An 18,231-nucleotide genomic window follows, 5' to 3' on the forward strand; every position below is an offset into this window, starting at 1 on the left:
TAGGTGTCAAATAAATGGATTTTAAACCAGGTAGTTTTGGCAGGCATATGGATACCAATTTCTACGAAAGGTGCCTCTAGTTTGAAAAAAACCATCTTTGATAGTTCACCAGCTCTTCGACCATTATTAGTGTTCATAGCTGGATACCTAAACTAAAACGCAGAACATAGACGTCAAGAGCTGTCAAATATGATTGACAGGCTTGGGTGCAGCAATCTTATTCCTTCTAGTTACGTGACGGCAGTTTACGATCAACTAATCCAAACAATGAAAGTCTGTGTGAAAAGTTTCCATATTTAAACGCATTTCTCCTTTTCCCCTACTTTTACACAAGAAAACTTAAATTTTTAACTCAAATTCATATGTCATAGCCATCGAACGAAACCAAAACTCTTAAAAACAAATATTGACTCAATGATAATGGTAAGAATTTCGGCTTTCGTATAATTTAAAAGTTTTGTTAAAAGGATTTTTCCTTTTTGTTTTCAATTACCAGTTTGCTATGTCTTTTGTAGCATGCTATCAGTGGGATAGGGCAGAGCAGAGGAGGGCAGGCTAAGGATTTAGGTGCAGTTTTTAATTTAAATATTTTTATATATATTATTTTCATTATACGAAATTTTTTTTCATAAATTTCTAGAAACTATTGCGCTAGTATATTGTATTTGCTTTTTTGCTTCCTTTCAGTAATGCTATATAAATTTCGTTTAGTTAATACTTCAGTGTCCCAAAAAAACCACAAACTTTCTTTTCCCTTTTTCTTCCATACCTATAGTTACCCTCTTCGTTTTTGTAACAGTCGTCTTCTTATTTACATACATACAATATTCGATATTTTGGTGTTGGGATAATAAATGGCGTTGTTTTCTTATGTGGCGTTACGTTTCGATACGTTACCTTACCTCTACACTAACATTTATAGATATTCGAAATTTTGGTGTTTTTTTTTGCTGTTGTTGGATTATCAAAAAGACTTCAAAATTGACGTTATCATCCTATTTAGATATTACGTTACGCATTGTAGCCCCCTATATTGCGCAAACGTAACATACGTTTGCGTTCTCGATTAATTTTAATTTTTGCTATGCGTATGGACTCGGGCAATGCCGATGTTGACGACGAGGCTGGAAAATAGCCACTGATCATGGTAAAACGACTTGTGGGTCGTGTTCTGTGCACTTCTTCGTGGGCATTCTCGTTATCCATTAGATCGGGATACATGCTAATGTTATCGAGATTATCGATATCGATGTCACCGGCCTCATTGCGCACATAGGTGAGTTGATGAAATGGAGTTGCCAACAGTCTTTGGGTTGATTTACGTAACGCTTTTCGCGTAGTTGTGCTACTCAGTGAGGGAGCCAACGATGTGGAGGGGCTGCTGGCCGCTGTGGCCGCCAGCGTTGAGGTTATGGTGGCTACAGATTCAACCTCAACATCGCTAACGGTATTGTGGCTATGTTTGATGTGGACATTTTTGAGTGCAGCCAATAGCAGCTCATCACGTTGATAGTCAGCGGGGTCTGTGGGACTGGGTTCCTGTAGAGAGTCGCTTGGTTTATGTGTGCTTGTTGTTGTTGATGTGGCCGTAGTGGCTGTAGTTTTAAGTTCTCTGGCCGTGCTTAAGGACTTCAATTTGTGATGTAGCGTGCTGCCCGCTTCCTTTTTACCACTATGGTGATGCTGCATGGCATTGTGTGAGTGCCTGGGCCCATTGTGACCTGGGCCATGTACGCCCTGGCGATGCCTACTTACTTTATGGTGACCGGTAATGGGTGCAGTTCTGGTGGTGGCATAAATGTAATCAGTCATCAAATTATTCGTTGCTTGAGGCTCAGTGCTTTTTGTGGGTGTTGCCACACTTAAGGCAGACATAGTTGCATCGCTTACTTCACCGGACGTTTCCCAGCTCTGGCTGTTGCTGCCACTGCTACTTCCCTCGTCGTCTTCACTATCATCAATATCAGGCTCATCGCTGAGCGAGGTGATGGGGAGGGTGGCATTTTCCACTTCTTCATTATCATAGGAGGTCACATTGATCTCTTCGGCCGCCAAATCCAAAGCCAATTTGGTTATGAGTGGATCTTCAACTACAGCATCCTTGAGTAGATGATGTCCGCTGCTGCTGAGAAGTGAGGTATTTGTTGTTTTCGTCTGCTTTGGGTCGTGCGTTGTGCTCATTGTTGTCGTCGTCGTCGTCGTGGTTTTTGCTGTTGAGAAAGCAGGCAATATGGCAACATTGTCCTGGTCGCTGGCTTGCATTTCCAAGGAAGTCGCCTGCGACAAGGCCGTTGTGGGCAATGGCAGTGGCATTAATGGCACCATGTGTTCTTTGCTTATATCATAATGTGAAGGCAATGAGTAGGATGAAGAGGATGATGATGGCGATGGCGATGGGGATACTGGTGACGAAGAATATTCTGGATAGTAGGTTTCTGCAACTTCCTTGGTAGTATGATGGTTCATACGAGTGGAATTCTCCTGGTTTACATAGCTCGAGGGAGATGAGAGCAGATTTTCGTCCACTTGGCTTGTCACTGTCGTAGCCGTGGGATACCAACTCTCCCATGAGGGCAGACTAGCCGAAGTGGGTTCCAATGAGCTGACAGCTGGCAAGGCTGGTGATAGTTCTCCATTTATCCAAGTGCTATAGTCTGTGGTCATATACTCCTCATCATCGTAAGAGGGCAAGGTGGCACTATGACCACTTCCATGATGCCTTGGCGACTGTTCCCCACTTTTGTGATAAGAATGCTTGCGATGACCTTTTCTTCGCCGTCCTTTGCGTTTGTGTGTTACCGAAGTGGCCAGAACATCATGATTTGTGGTGGTTCTGCTGTTGGTGGTGGTACTCGAGCTGACTGTACTGCTGATCATCGCTGGCAAAGATTGCCTAGATGGCCGTGTGGAAGTTCTTGTTGTGGTTGTTGTTGTTCTTGGTGTTGTGGTTGTTGCCATTGTAGTGCTTGTTGTTGTTGTTGTTGGACTAGTTAAGCGTGCCCTATGATGGACCCTGTTGTTCCTTTGCTTGGCCTCATGTTGATGCTGATGTCTGCGCGAATCATTGTGATGATGTCGCAACTGATGATGATACTGCTGAGGTTGAGAGTGGTTGCTGTGATGTCTGCCTGCATGGCTGGGGTGACCACCATAGTGGCCGCTGCTATACTGACTTAATTCTAAGTTTTGCCTAGAGCTATTTTTGGGTTCTACACCGCCGCCGCCGCCACTACTGTGGCCACCACCACGCATCTGTTGCAGACGCTGGCGTTTGCGGCCACCACCACCACCACCGCTGCCATGGACTTTGGGTTTTTTGCCATGCTGATTGCGGCCGCCCTCCTCATTGCGATGCTGATTACGATGCCGATTCGGCCTTCCCGCACCACTGCCACGTCCCGAATGGCCAATGCCACCGCTCGAATGTTCCTCCTCGGATTGAGGCGTTTTTGTGGACAACGCTGAGTAGTGATTGTGTTGATGGAAAAATTGATCAGTTGGAATTTTGGTAAACATATAGCAAGCATCGTTCACCGTTTTCTTGGGACCAACAGCTCTACCTCGTTGCGTGAAGCCTATGCGTCGATGCTGATCGACAACAGAGCGGAACACGAAATAACCGTGGAGTATGGCTTCGTTGAAATAGCAGGTATCTTGCAGTTCTTTCTGTAAATAAAAAAAGTACAAACAATAAAAAAAAATGTAAAGGGAATTGGTAGAAAAAAAAATAAATCAAGTCAAAGTGTTCTTAATTTCACATAAACGTAAAGACGACACGTGTGGTGTTGGCATATGTAACAAAACAGCAGCACGAGGCCTCTAGCCGTGGCACTCCATAAACTGACATGCAATTGCAGTACAAAAACAAAATCCGAAAAAATGGTCTGTGTGTATGTTTTCTGCTTGTCGTCGCTTGCGGCAATTGAAGAGCGTCTGCGTGAACAACTCAAGTGTCGCAGGACAGAGCAACATCAATAGCGCTTGCGTGTCTTTGAGTAATGGTCTGGCAACATCCCCACACTCATATGCCTATGACACTAAACATGCGCTGCTGTCAAAAACTCTTGCACACGCATACTCAGTCTCTCTCTCTCTCTCTCTCACTAGCATATAAGGAATATGGCAACAATAATAATAACAATAAGAAGAAGCAGCAGCAGCAGCAGAGTATTTATTTATAAAACACTCGAAAATTTCCAACAGTTTAGTTTACATAATACATCGCCCTCCCCCCCTCCATTAAGTAAGTATTGCCTCCATGGATCCCTTCCTCATATTGCTGGCTTGCTTGTTCTTTTGTGGTTCATGTTGCTCTTGTAACCTTTCTAAATATTTTGATACTGTTTTCGAGTGGCCACAATGAATGAGAAACCAACAACCAAAAAAATCAATAAAAAATCCAAGAGGTACGCATACAGTGGTGGCACAATATATTTTTCTTGGGGTTTGCAATCATCCATTCAATGCTAACCATCCACTTGCCTTACTCAAAAAAAATTGTGTTTTCCTCCCAACCTTAGGAGCATTGAAGGGCAATGGAATGTTAAGTTGTTTCCCACTGATTTGGCCGCTATTGGTGCCGGTTAGCTTTTCATATTTTTTTGTTACTACTTGCCCTTTCTCTCTAAATGGTTTCGGTTTCATCATAATATTAAAGGCAAAAGGATTTTCAAGATGTTTCCTTTTGTTTGATGGAAATAAAAGCTAAATTCAATTGAATTGCTCCATAAAGGGAGCTTGGGGTTGATGGGATTTCTGCTGTCAACGAGATTAGCATTTTTTTTTTTTTTGCCAATATTGTGAAATGGTAGAAAATTTTCCCTATTTAGGCTTAATGGCCAATGGGTGGGTGGGTTTTCAAGTTAAAGTGTTTGCCTTATGAGGTTGTTTTTTTTTTTATGGAAAAGGGTAGTTGAGGTCAACCATAAAGTAAAGGGAACCCATAATTGAATTGTGTTGTGGTTGCTACGCAATCAATGGATTAACATGTGAAACGATGCATAACAAAATGGTAAAATGGCAAAGATGTTAACCTCTGCCCATATCCTTAAACAATTTTCTCTTTCAAACAAGGGAGAAAGAATTAGGATAAATGCTATAAATGAAAGAGCCAAACTGAAATTAAATGGAATCTTTTAAACCACAGGAGATGTTATCATGGTCCAGCCAGAGGAAATGGTAAGGAAATTTACTTTCTTTATATCCAAAAAAAAAGATTTTGGAGATACAATCATTTTAAGTTACTTTACTTTATTTTTATTGGCTATGACAGAACATTTGTTCCACTAGCCGAACGTAGAATAGCGTTCCAAGCGCCTCGATCTTCTGCGCTCATTCTAAAAGCTCTGACACCAAGTTTCGAGGTGTCTCCATCGGGCTTTTGTTCTTCCCAGTTTGCGTGTACCACCGTGTTTGCTTTCAAAAGATTTCTTTGTAGGAGCTTCTTCATCCATTCTGACAACATGACCTAGCCAACGCAGCCGTTGTATTTTGATAAGTGTAACCAAGCTATCTTCGTCATACAGATCGTGGTTCATGCAAATGCAAATTTTGTCCATGAACATCCCGCTAAGGAACAGGGGTAAACTTCTCACATATCATTGAGTGCAGTCCGATTCAAGTTTAAGCTCAATGGTAAGGGGACTCCTTTTTATAGCCGAGTTCGAACGGCGTGCCGCAGGGCGACACCACTTTGGAGAGAAGTTTAACATGGCATAGTATTGTACTTCACAAATGTTGCCAGCATTAGGAGGGGAAAACCACCGACGCAATTTTTTTCTGATGGTCTCGCCAGGATTTGAACCCAGGCGTTTGGCGTTATAGGCGGACATGCTAACCTCTGCGCTACGGTGGCCTCGTGGTTCAAATGTCTCTTTCTCTTAAATACTCCAAGCACTGACTCATCTGCTTTAACAAGTACCCATGCCTCAGAACTATATTACAACACGGGTAGTATCAGTGCCTTTTCTAGAGTAATCTTTGTCTGTCGACGGGTGGCCTTGTTTCTAAACTGCTTAGAAACAAGGCCACTCCAAAGTAGCATGTGTCTCAAAACTGGTGTCATTCGTTTCGATTACGGCGGTGCCGAGGTAAATAAAATTACTGACTATCTCAAAGTTGGGGTTCCCAACTTTCTCCATTTCCTGTATCTGCTCGGTTGTACAAGGCGTTTTGGGAGTTGAAACCATCCATTTCGTTTTATCTCCATTTACAGCCAGACCCATTTTCACTGACTCTCTTTCGATTCTTTCAAAGGCTGCAGTTACTACTTCCGGTGACCGACCTATGATATCGATGTCGTCGGCGTAGGCGAGTGGCATGTGTTCTCTTGTGATTAGTGTGCCATATCTATTCACATATGCATCTCGTATAATCTTCTTTAGCAGGATATTAAAGAGATCACACGATAGGCTTCTTCTGAAACCTCGTTTGGTATTCAATGGTTCGGAGAGATTCTTTCCTATTCTTACTGACGAACGTGTATCTGCAAGTGTCATCCTGCAGAGTTTTATTAATTTTGCAGAGATACCAAGCTCATACATGGCTGGAAATACCTTTGAACGTAAGGGGGTATCGAAAGCGATAGTTGGTGTTGATTTGTACTTCTCGGGTCTTTTCCAGGATTTGACGCATTATGAATATCTGGTCTACGGTAGATTTACCAGGTCTAAAGCCGCATTGATAGGGCCCAATTATCTCACTGACTTAAGGTTTTAATCTTTCACACAGTACCCTCGAGAGTATCTTGTATGCGATGGGGAGGAGACTTATTCCTCTGTAGTTGGCATATTCCGTCTTGTCTCCTTTCTTGTGTACGGGACATAGTATGCTGAGGTTCCAATCATCGGGTATGCGTTCTTCTAGCCAGATTGCGCAGATAAGCTGAAGCATACGCCTTATCAGCGTGTCGCAACCGGTCTTAAATAGTTCAGCGGGTAACGAGCATGGCTAACTCCATATGCAGGTGTGGCTATGATTATAAGTTTGCACTTACCATTCCAACTAGTTTCCAGTGATCGTTGAAACACAGGTACCTTTGTGTTTCCTTCGCATACAGAGCTATTTTGAAATTGTTGTTCACAAAATCCGGGCGGCCTACTATTGTTATATTTTCTGGAAATAGAAAAAAAAGAAAAGTAATTTAATTATTATTTATATGAGGTAGAAGGGTCTAAATTTGAATAAAAATCAATGAGAGACATACAAATTTGCGGCCTTTCTCCCGAAAGAGGTGTCGTACAGCGGTACGCTATTCGGACTCGCCTATAAAAAGGAGGCCCCTTAACATTGAGCTTAAACTTGAAGCGGACAGCACTCATTGGTAAGTGAGAAGTTTGCCCCTGTTCCTTAATGGAATGTTCATGGGCAAATCTGCATTTGTGGTATAAGTAGAGAGCATGTCGAGTGAACTGCTTTTAAACGCATACGCTTAAATAAATATTAAGGGGATACAAACATTTTAAGTTCTCCCATAAAAAACATGTAAAAAGGCTTTTATTTCGGTCGGGCCGAACTTTGGATACCCACCACCTCGGGTATATATGTAAACCACCTTTCATCATAATCCGTTAAAAATGCATCATTTATCTCCCCATAGCAGCTACATCGAAATATGGTCCCATTTGGACCAATTCCGCACAGACATTGAGTGGTCTAATAAGTACAAGTCTTTGTTCAATCTTGTAGAACAAAATATTGACCTTTTTGGTAGCTATATCTAAATATAGACCGATCTGAACCAAATTTTAGTGAAATCGGATTATAAATGCCCCTTTTATAGGGCCAAAACTTTAAATTGAGAGATCGGTCTATATGGCAGCTATATCCAAATCTGAACCGATCTGGGCCAAATTGCAGAAATATGTCGAAGAGCTTAACACAACTCACTGTGCCTAATTTCAACAAAATCGGAAAATAAATTTGGCTTTTATGCAAATCGGGGGCTATATCAAAATATAGTCCTATATAGCCCATCTTCGAACTCAACCTGCCTATATACAAAAAAGAATCTGTGCAAAGTTTCAGCTCAATATCTTTATTTTTAAAGACTGTATCGTGATTTCAACAGACAGACGGACATGCATGGCTAGATCGTCTTAGATTTTTACGACGATCAAGAATATATATATACTTTATAGAATCGGAAATGGATATTTCGATGTGTTGCAAATGGAATAACAATATGAATACGCACCATCCTTCGGTGGTGGGTATAAAAATTTATGACCATAAGATGGATGTTTTAATCTAGTCATTCCGTTTGTAACACCTCGAAACTTTGATCTGAGACCCGATTAAGTATTTATGTATCTTGATGTATCTTGTGAGTCGATCTAGCCATATCTGTTTGCTTAAAATTTGGTGCCATGGTCCCCATATAAACCGATATACAGTTCTAAATTCTTGAACCCTTAGAGGCCTCAATATTCTGTTTTGACTTTAAACTTCCGTGACAAGTATAATACGAATTTGTCTATATGCTGATTTAGCCTAAACTGTTCTGGATTGAACATCTTGAGCTCCTAGAAGTCTTAATGTTCACCTGATTTGGCTGGAATTTGGCACAAGTCTTCTGTTCTGGCGTCCAACATCTGTATGATCCGAATTGGTCTATATACTGACATACCCCCTAAATAAAACGATTCGCGGATTTTACTTCTTGAGCTCATGATTTGAGCTGATTTAGCTGAAATTTGGTATAAAGATTTTTGACTTTCTACATGACTTCCGGCATCCGTGCCAGGTATGATCCGAACTGGTCTATATACTGATATGGGCCCCCTTAATTACCGATACCCCGATATGACTTCTAGAGATCATAGAAGGCGTAATCAATTCCCGTTTAGTTTCCTGCAAAATGGCGGAATCCATGGTGGTGGGTTTCCAATATTCGCCCCAACCGAACTTAACACACTTTTACTTGTTTTAGATTGTTAGTAATAAATCATTCTCTTGGCCAACAACCAGGGATGTAAAACTAATCTTTAGGAAACTAGTAATGGTACCTACTAAGTTGAAAAGTTTTAAGATTGGTGAGTTAACTGGTATAAAACTCAAGTGCTTTCTCGATCTGGATCTCTGTAACGCAAGCATGTCCGCCTATGACGTTGAACGCTTGGGTTCGAATCCTGGCGAGAACATCAGACGGTGGTTATTTCCTCCTAATGCTGCCGACATTTGGGAGGTACTATGCCCCCAAAGAGGGAGTAATTTTTACTGCGGCACTCCGCTCGGACTCGACTATAAAAAAGGAGGTCTCTTATTATTGAGCTTAAACTTGAATCGAACGACACTCTGTGATATGTGAGAAGTTTGCCCATATTCCTTAAGGAATGTTCACTGCATATTTGCAAACTTGAATTGCTCTCTGGGTATGACAATAATGGAAGATACTGGATTGAAGAGGAGAATGCAGTTCTGCCCTAACGGGGCCTTAACTAAGGGTATACAAGCATATTAAGTTTTGAAAAAATATTGTCTTTTGATATAATATTGAAGATGGGTCAGCTTGAGGCCAGCCATTTTCTATAAAGCACTTACTGTATCAGTTTTCAAGCATCTGCTCGATGGATTTATATCCCTCAACTACCTCCTAAAAGGAAGATTGTTAGGTTTTAGAGGCAGTCTGAATTCAGACTCACTTAGACATTTAGTCCACAAAGGAACAGGAGGATATCTAAATAAAATAAATGAGAATTTTAAAGAAATGAGAACCAAAAGTGGTACTCCTTCTGGTTATCACTGTTGGACACATACACTGCACACTATTCTATTGTCTCCTTTTCCCCGAGGTCCTCACAGCTTCAGCAGAAGTCTTTACTTGTGATCTTCATGACGGCCACAATGACGCAGACTTCAGTTCCAGCCAACGACAGCGAAAGGGTAGAGCTTTTTAAGGTCTAGATTTGGTGTCATATTTTTAGAGCTTTCAGAACCCATCTGTCATCTGTCATTTGTAGCCCTTGGGCCTAATTCTGAAGATTTAGCTTACATGTCGATAGAGGCATACTCACAGATTTCAGTTCACCTGGAATGTCTTCCTAAGCCCGCCAGCTGGTCTGTTCAACAATTCCCTGGAATATATCTATGATCCAATTCGGATAATAATTGCGCACTCTAGAGGTCCACGGAGTCAAGATCCAAGATAGGTTTATATGGAAGCCATATCAGGTTAAACGCCGATACTCGTACATGGCAAGGTTGTTGGAAGTCGTAACAAAATACCTCTTGCAAAATTTCAGCCTAATCGTATAAAAATGTCTGCTTCTAGGAGCTCAAGATTTCAAATCGGAAGATCGGTTTATATGGGAGCTTTAACAGGTTTTGACCAATTTGAACCGTACTTGTCAGAGTTGTTGGAAGTTATAAGAAAACATTTCGTGCAAAATTTCAGCCAAATAGGATAGCAACTGCGGCTTTCTGGGGCTCAAGTAGTCACATCGAGATATAGGTTTCTATGGGAGCTTTATCAGGTTATTCACCCATTTTGTCCGTACTTGACACGATTGTTGAAAGACCTAACAAACCTTTCCGTACAAAATTTCAGCCAAATCGGATAACAATTACGGCTTCTAGCGGTTCTAGATGTCAAATCAGAAGATCGCTTTATATGGGAGTTATATCCAAATCTGAACCCATATGGCCCACTTGCAATTCCCTATGACCCACATGAATATGAAGTGTCTGGGAAAAATTTATAGCGGATATCTTCATTTTTTCGAGTGATATCGTGATTTCGACAGGTGGTCAGACGTAAGGATGGAATGTCGAGACTATCAAGAATATTTATTATTAGTATACCCCTCATATCCATATTGATGTTCGATTTTTCGAACACTATTTTAGCACTTTTTTTTACAAAAGTTTTTTCATTATTTTAAATAGGCCATGCAATTTAAAAAATTTTACCCATGAACATTCCAAACTTCTCACATATCAATGAGTGCAGTCCGATTCAAGTTAAAGCTCAATGATAAGGGGCCTCCTTTTTATAGCTGAGTCCGAACGGTGTGCCGCAACACCTCTTTGGAGAGAATTTTCACATTGCGTAGTACCTCAAAAATGTTGCCAGCATTAGGAGGGGAAAACCACCGATGACATTTTTTTTCTGATGGTCTCGCCAGGATTCGAACCCAGGCGTTTAGCGTCATAGGCGGATATGCTAACCTCTGCGCTACGGTGGCCTCCAGTAGTCCATGAGCGAAGTAAAACCATTTTCTGGCGAATTTAATTCTACGGTCCTGCAGGCGGAGATCCGGGCCATCACGGAATGCGTGAAGTGGTGTGATGCTAACGCTAGAACGTCGAATGTGAACATCTTTACCGACAGTAAAATTGCCATAAGGGCAATAATAACCAGAACGATAAGGTCACGAACAGTCTTGCAGTGTAAGAGGGAGATTAACGCCTTCTCTGGGGATGGAAATCCGCATCGTTTGGGTGCCGGCCCATAACGGGGTAAGGAGAAATGAAAGGGCAGACGATTTGGCGGTGAAGGCCAGAGGACTGCCGTCAATAAACTTGGTTAACCCGAAGCCTTTCGAGTCGACGCAGTCCGAGTTTTGGAACATTGTGGAACAGCGAAATCGGTCGGTAGGAAGCGGAAAATCCTATTGGGGGGATCTACATCGTGAAAAAACGAGGCTATTACTGAAAGGAAGCAAGAAGGAGGTCAGTATAGCTATTGGTAGCATAACGGGACACATAGGACTACGAGCTCACTTATGTAAAATCGGTGCGGCAAGTGATAGCATGTGTAGGGCGTTGGAGCATTTCCTTTGTCATTGCCCGGCTTTCACGTCCAACAGATACCGGTATTTAGGTGGAGACATAATATCAGACATGAATCAACTTAGGGGAGTGGTATTGAAAACAATTAAGGATTTTGTAAGTAGCACGGAATTCCTAACATAACATTTTCTTTTAAGAGGTTATTCTATAGTTTTTAGAGCGCACAACAAGCCGATTACTGGCTTAGGTGTATGTCCATAGTGACATTGGGCGGATTAATATCTGCACCCTCTTTTCAGCATAACCTAACCTAATTATGCGGCCAATGAAAAACATTGTTTGCCAGTTTCCAGTTGGCCTTTTTGATCATTTTGAAGGGCATGCAGGAATTTTATGGCACAAAACAATTAAAAAATTCTTTTTTTTTTGCTTGGGCGTTAATGGGTTAAGCTACTTATGCGCTATATGAGATTTTCTTAAGGGCATATAAGCATTTTAAGTTATTTGAGTACTTCTGTAGGCAGTTTTGAGCAATCGCGTTAGTTTTATTGTACAACTCCTATGTAAAAGATTCCCACATTTGTCCATTCCTTAATGGTATATTGGCCCGCTTATAAATTTCGAGATTTAATAACTCTATTAAAATTTCAAAAGCAAAAAAAAAAAATGAATCTTCATAATATGCAAATGTCCATCACGATTATGACATTAGAGATCGCATAACAGAGCCAAGGGTTCTATCCGAAAAGGCACTTAAGAGCCCTATAGCCATTTGGTAGCCCAATTCATAGGCCGGCCATGGTCAGAAAAGTGACCGCCAGTAATTAAATTGTAAAATGTAAATTTGCTCTAAAGTGAACATGCATTAAAGACACCAACAAAACAAAAACAAAAAAGAAGAAGAAAAAAAACCCATGGCATAGAAAACTTTGAATGGTATGGAAAAACAAAATATTTAAAGATGACTCTGGCAAATTGATGTTGTGGAGAAAACCTGATACTCTTGTAATACATTAAGTAGAAATCGACAACACCAGCAGCAGCAGCATCTTTTTTTTTTTTAATTTGGCTTTCAATAGTTTATTGATCTTTGAAAGATCACGGTGTAACCAAGTCAGTCAGCCAAGCAGCAGGCAGCCCAACCGAAAGTCAGCCAGCTAGGCCAAGCAGCCATTTAGTGGCTATGGAGCAAGTAAATGAACGTTTCGATCACTGCCTCAGCATCTTTGGGAGGCAATTGTTTCCCTCTGCCCCCCCCCCCCCCCCTCCCTCCCTCTTAAAGCAAGAGCTTTAATTTTGCTAAATGGAAGATAAATATTTGTGTTTTTGAAACTGTAGAAATATGCAAATAATACAAATTTTTTACTTCGCCCAACATACAGAGACAAACGCGAACACACACACACACACACACATGCACACCACTTGCCGCAGACTTGTGATCATTATCACTACAAGTCGCATGATCATGATATGAGCTGGGCTGAGCTGAGCCTGTCCAGTATCCACAGCCTAGCCAGTGGTATATGTGGTATGCCATTCCCGGGCCACCCATCAATGTTGAGGCGCAAAAACATTTACGCATGCTCAGCAACACTTACGCGCACCGGCTTGCGCATTAACAAGCTCTATGGACAGACGGACACACTCTTTGCTATCCTACTATCAGCATAGGCAGTAGGCGCAACTCGCAAATGCCGCTGATGATCACGTTGAGATTGTCATGGATGCCTGGAGTTGTCAATGCTAGCTGATGATAGCTGTCTGTGGTGCCAATGTTGTTGTTGATGTCGGTTGGTGCTTGTGTGCTGATGGTGATGGTGTAGTTTTAAAAGTAAATAAATAAATACTATGACTTATTGGTGTTGTTGTGCTTGATGTTGTCGTTGTTGCTGTTGTTGTTGTTGTATCAGCACAATATTCAACAACCATAATTCATATTTAAATAAAACGCATCAACATGTTTTAATACAGCCAACAACAAAAAACAAAACAAAATAAAAACTAAAACAAATACCGACAATTGTTTACAACAGCCAGACAGTGGATGGCCAAAATATTATTATCTGTGAAGTTGACCAGATTAAATTTCAACTAAATTCATTACAAAGCATTTTGAGCATTCACAACACAGTTAAAGAGATGTGGTCTCTGTTCATGGTGGCGTATGAGTGATAACCAATAAAGAAACCTATTATATTGTCAAAAACTAAAGAAGGATATTTGGAGGTCATAATATGTAGTCTCGTTCGTTCCTACGACACTCACACTCACACCCTGCCGACCGTGGGGGTTACCATTGCGGTGGAATGGATGGTAACCCCCGAACTATGGAGGGTTAGGGTAATACTGGCTACAGAAATTTCACTGTCTACTCCGGCAAATAAACCAACAACAAACTATAGACGAAGGATAGAATTCTTTATAACATGAATAAATTCGGGGAAGGATATACTTTTACACAATTTGTTTTAAAGATCACATATCGAAGAAAGCGGACTATTTAATTCGTAATTAGATCTCACTTAATGGTTGTCTAAGGGATATGTAATGCTGAGTAGTTCAGGGAGGAATTTAAAAATTTAATTCGCCAGTTAAGAATTAGGAATTTATCCAGCCACGCAATAATTTTACAATATATAGGACTCTAAGCGTCAAACGTCTTCTTTCGATCGTTGGAAAGTAAACAATTTTCAAACGGTTCTCAAAAGGAGGAGAATTTCAGTCGAATTCCATGGTAAGCCTCTAACTGCAAAAAGGCGATATTGTACCTGGACTTATGCAAGCCAATCAAAGGAATCCACGTTATCCAATTTATTGGGTTGCCCAAAAAGTAATTGCGGATTTTTTAAAAGAAAGTAAATGCATTTTTTATAAAACTCAGAATGAACTTTAATCAAATATACTTTTTTACACTTTTTTTCTAAAGCAAGCAAAAAGTAACAGCTGATAACTGACAGAAGAAAGAATGCAATTACAGAGACACAAGCTGTGAAAAATTTGTCAACGCCGACTATATGAAAAATCCGCAATTACTTTTTGGGCAATCCAATATAAGAACCTATGTAATAGTCACCTGGAACAGGACTAGAACTAAAAAAGAGATAACATCTTGAAGTTCATCTAGATTAACGGAAATGGTCCTAAAATTAAATTTTTTGAAGGAAAAGGTACTAAAACTACCCGTTCCTAAAAAAGCGAAAAAAAGAAAGGGTACTAAAACTGCACTTTCCTAAAGGAAAGGGTACTAAAACTGCACTTTCCTAACAGAAAGGGTACTAAAAATAGACCTTTCAAAAGGATAGGGTACTTAAACTATCCTTTCCTAAAGAAATTTGTAATAAAACTAACATTTCTAAAGGAAAGGGTACTAAAACTGCACTTTCCTGAAGAAAAGGGTACTAAAACTAATCTTTTCCCAAGTAAAGGGTACTAAATTTACCCTTTCGCGAAGAAAGGGTACTAAATGTACCCTTTCCCAAAGAAAAGAAAACTAAAACTACCCTTTTCTCGAAGAAAAACATACTAAAACTACCCTCTTCCCGATGAAAAGGGTACTAAAACTACCCTTTCCTTAAGGAAAGGGTACTAAAACTACACTTTCTCGAAGGAAAGTCTATTAAAAGTACCCCTTCTTGAAGGAAAGGCCACTAAAGCTACCCTTTCCAGAAGGAAAGGGTAGGAAAGGGTTCTCAAATTACACTTTCCTTAAGGAAAGGGTACAAAAACCACCCTTTCCTTAAGGAAAGGACACTAAAGGGTATTAAAACTACCCTTTTCCTAAGCGAAGGGTACTAAATTTACCCTTTCCCGAAGAAAGGGTACTACAACTAACCTTTCCCAAAGAAAAGGATACTAAAACTATCCTTTTCCCGAAGTAAAGGGTACTAAAACTATATTTTCATAGTTTTTTCTTAAGGAAAATGTACTAAAATTACCATTTTCTTAAGGAAAGGGTACTAAAACTACTCTTTCCTGAAGAAAAGGGAACAAAAAATACACTTTCCCGAAGAAAAGCGTACTAAAACTAACCTTTCCTGAAGGAAAGGCAACTAAAACCACCCTTTCCAGTAGGAAAGTCTACTAAAGCTTAAAGGGCACTAAAATTATAATTTCCTGAAGGAAAGTGTACTAAAACTACGAGTTCCCGAAGAAAAGGGTACAAAAACTACACTTTCCCGAAAAAAGGGTAATAAAATTACACTTTCCCGAAGGAAGGGGCACCAAAACTACACCTTCCCGAAAAAAGGGTACTAAAACTACCCTTTCCCGATGGAAAGAGTACTAAAACTACTATTTCCCGAAGGAAAGGGTACTAAAACTACTATTTCCCGATGGAAAGAGTACTAAAACTATTATTTCTCGAAGGAAAGAGTACTAAAACTACCCTTCTGGAAGAAAAGGGTACTAAACTAACACTTTCCCCTAGGAAAGGGTACTTATACTACACTTTGCTTAAAGAAAGGGAACTAAAACTTCCCTTTCCTAAAATAAAGGATACTAAAACTACCGTTTCCAAAAGGAGAGGGTACTACATCTATCTGTACTTAAGGAAAGGATACTAAATTTACTTTTCTTTAAGGGAAGGATACTAAGGGTAACTAAAACTTCCCTTTACTTAAAGAAAGAGTACTAAAACTACCCTTACCAAAAGAAAAAGGTACTAAAACTATCCTTCCTTAAGGCAAGGGTACTAAAATTACCTTTTTCCTAAGCAAAGGGTACTAAAACTACCCTGTCTGAAAGGAGAGGGTACTAAGTCTACCTTTCCTTAAGAAAAGGGTACACAAATTACCTTTTCCCAAAGAAACGGATATTAAAACTAACCTTTCATGAAGGAAAGGGTACTAAACCAACACTTTCCTTAAGGAAGGGGTACTAAACCAACACTTTCCTTAAGGAAAGGGTACTAAAACTACCCTTTCCCAAGGAAAGGGTACTTATCCAACACTTTCCTTAAGGAAAGGGTACTTAAACTAGTCTTTCTTTACGGAAGGGATACTAAAGCTACCTTTTTTCTAAAGATAGGGTACTAAAACTACCCTTTACCTAAGAAAAGGGTACAAAAACTACCCTTTACCTAAGAAAAGGGTACAACAACTACCCTTTAACTAAGAAAAGGGTACTAAAACTACCCTTTCGATAAGGAAAGGACGTTAAAGCTATCCTTTCGATAAGGAAAGGGTACTAAATCCACCCTTTCGATAAGGAAGGGGTACTAAAACCACCCTTTCGATAAGGAAAGGTTTTTAAAACTACCCTTTTCCAAAGGAAAGTGTACTCAAACTACCTTTTCCCTAAAAAGGTATACTAAAGCTGCCTTGTCCCTAAGGAAGGGCACTAAAAGTACCCTTTTCTTAGGCAAATGGTAATAAAAATATTTACTATTAAAACTAACCCTTCCCTCGGGGTAGGGTACTAAAACTACCCTTTCCCAAAGGAAACGGTACTTAAACTACCCTTTCGCTAAGGAAAAAATAATAAAACTACCCAAAGAAAACGTTTCTTAAACTACTTTTCGCTAAGGAAAGGGTACAAAAACTACCCTTTCGATAGGGGGAGGGTACTTAAACAAAACTTTTCCTCAGGAAAGGATGGTAAAACTACCATTGCTTATGGAAAGGGTACAAAATCTATCATTTCACTAAGGAAAGTGTACCAAAACTACCCTTTTACTAAGGAAAGGGTACTAAAACCACCCTTTTACTAAGGAAAGGATACTTAAACCTACTAAACCTATCCTTTTCTACTAAAAGTATCTTTTTCTAAGAAAATGGTACTAAAGCTGTTCTATTTCTAAGAAAGGTGTACCAAAACTTCTGTTGCCCTAAGTAAAGGGTACTAAAGCTGCCCTTTCCCTAATTAAAGGGTACTAAAACTACCCTTTCGCGAAGAAGAGGTTACTAAATCTACCTTTTCCTGAAGGAAAGGGTACTTAAGCTACCCTGAAGCTGCCCTTTTCCATTGGAAAGTCTATATGAGCTATCCTTTCGCTCAGAAAGTTAAATAACACTACCCTTTCTCTTAGAAAATGATAATTAAGCTACACTTTCTCTTAGAAAATTTGCTAAAACTATCATTTCTGCTTGGAAAGAGTACTAAAACTACCCTTACTCCTTGGAAAGGGTACTTAGACCACTCTTTTCCCTAATAAAGGGTTCTAAATTTCGCTTTTTTCTCAGGAAATGGTTCTAAAACTAACATTTCCCTAAGGTTGCTGAAAGTTCCCTGTCTCTAAGGAAAGGGTGCTAAGACCAACTGGTCCCTCAGAAAAATTTTCCCTAAGAAAACGGTAGGTTCTTATACTAACTTTTCCCTAAGGTTACTAAAAGTTCTAAGACCAACTGGTCCCTCAGTAAAGAATACTAAGACAAAATTTTCCCTAAGAAAGCGGTAATAAAGCTGCTTTCTTCCTAAGGAAGAGGAACTAAAACTACTTTTTTCCTATGGAAGGATGCGAATACTTTCTTTCCCTAAGAAACGGATACTAAAACTTTCCTT

At 40.1% G+C, this 18,231-nt stretch overlaps 1 protein-coding gene across 3 annotated transcripts in view; it reads right to left on the bottom strand.

Moving 5' to 3' along the window:
* Positions 1-732: 732 nt before the first annotated feature.
* The window catches only part of LOC106082163 (mucin-5AC), a 265,347-nt gene continuing 247,848 nt past the window's right edge, over positions 733-18,231 (bottom strand). For all 3 annotated transcript variants that reach the window (XM_059369416.1, XM_059369417.1, XM_059369418.1), the window contains 2 exons: positions 6,995-7,113; positions 733-3,666 (listed from right to left, as the gene is read on the bottom strand). In XM_059369416.1, coding sequence (XP_059225399.1) covers positions 1,012-3,666; positions 6,995-7,113 — 2,774 coding nt within the window. In that variant the 3' untranslated portion in view covers positions 733-1,011. The remainder of the gene's footprint in view (positions 3,667-6,994; positions 7,114-18,231) is intronic.

This window comes from Stomoxys calcitrans, chromosome 5, assembly GCF_963082655.1.
Source record: "Stomoxys calcitrans chromosome 5, idStoCalc2.1, whole genome shotgun sequence".
Classification (NCBI taxonomy): Eukaryota; Metazoa; Arthropoda; class Insecta; order Diptera; family Muscidae; genus Stomoxys; species Stomoxys calcitrans.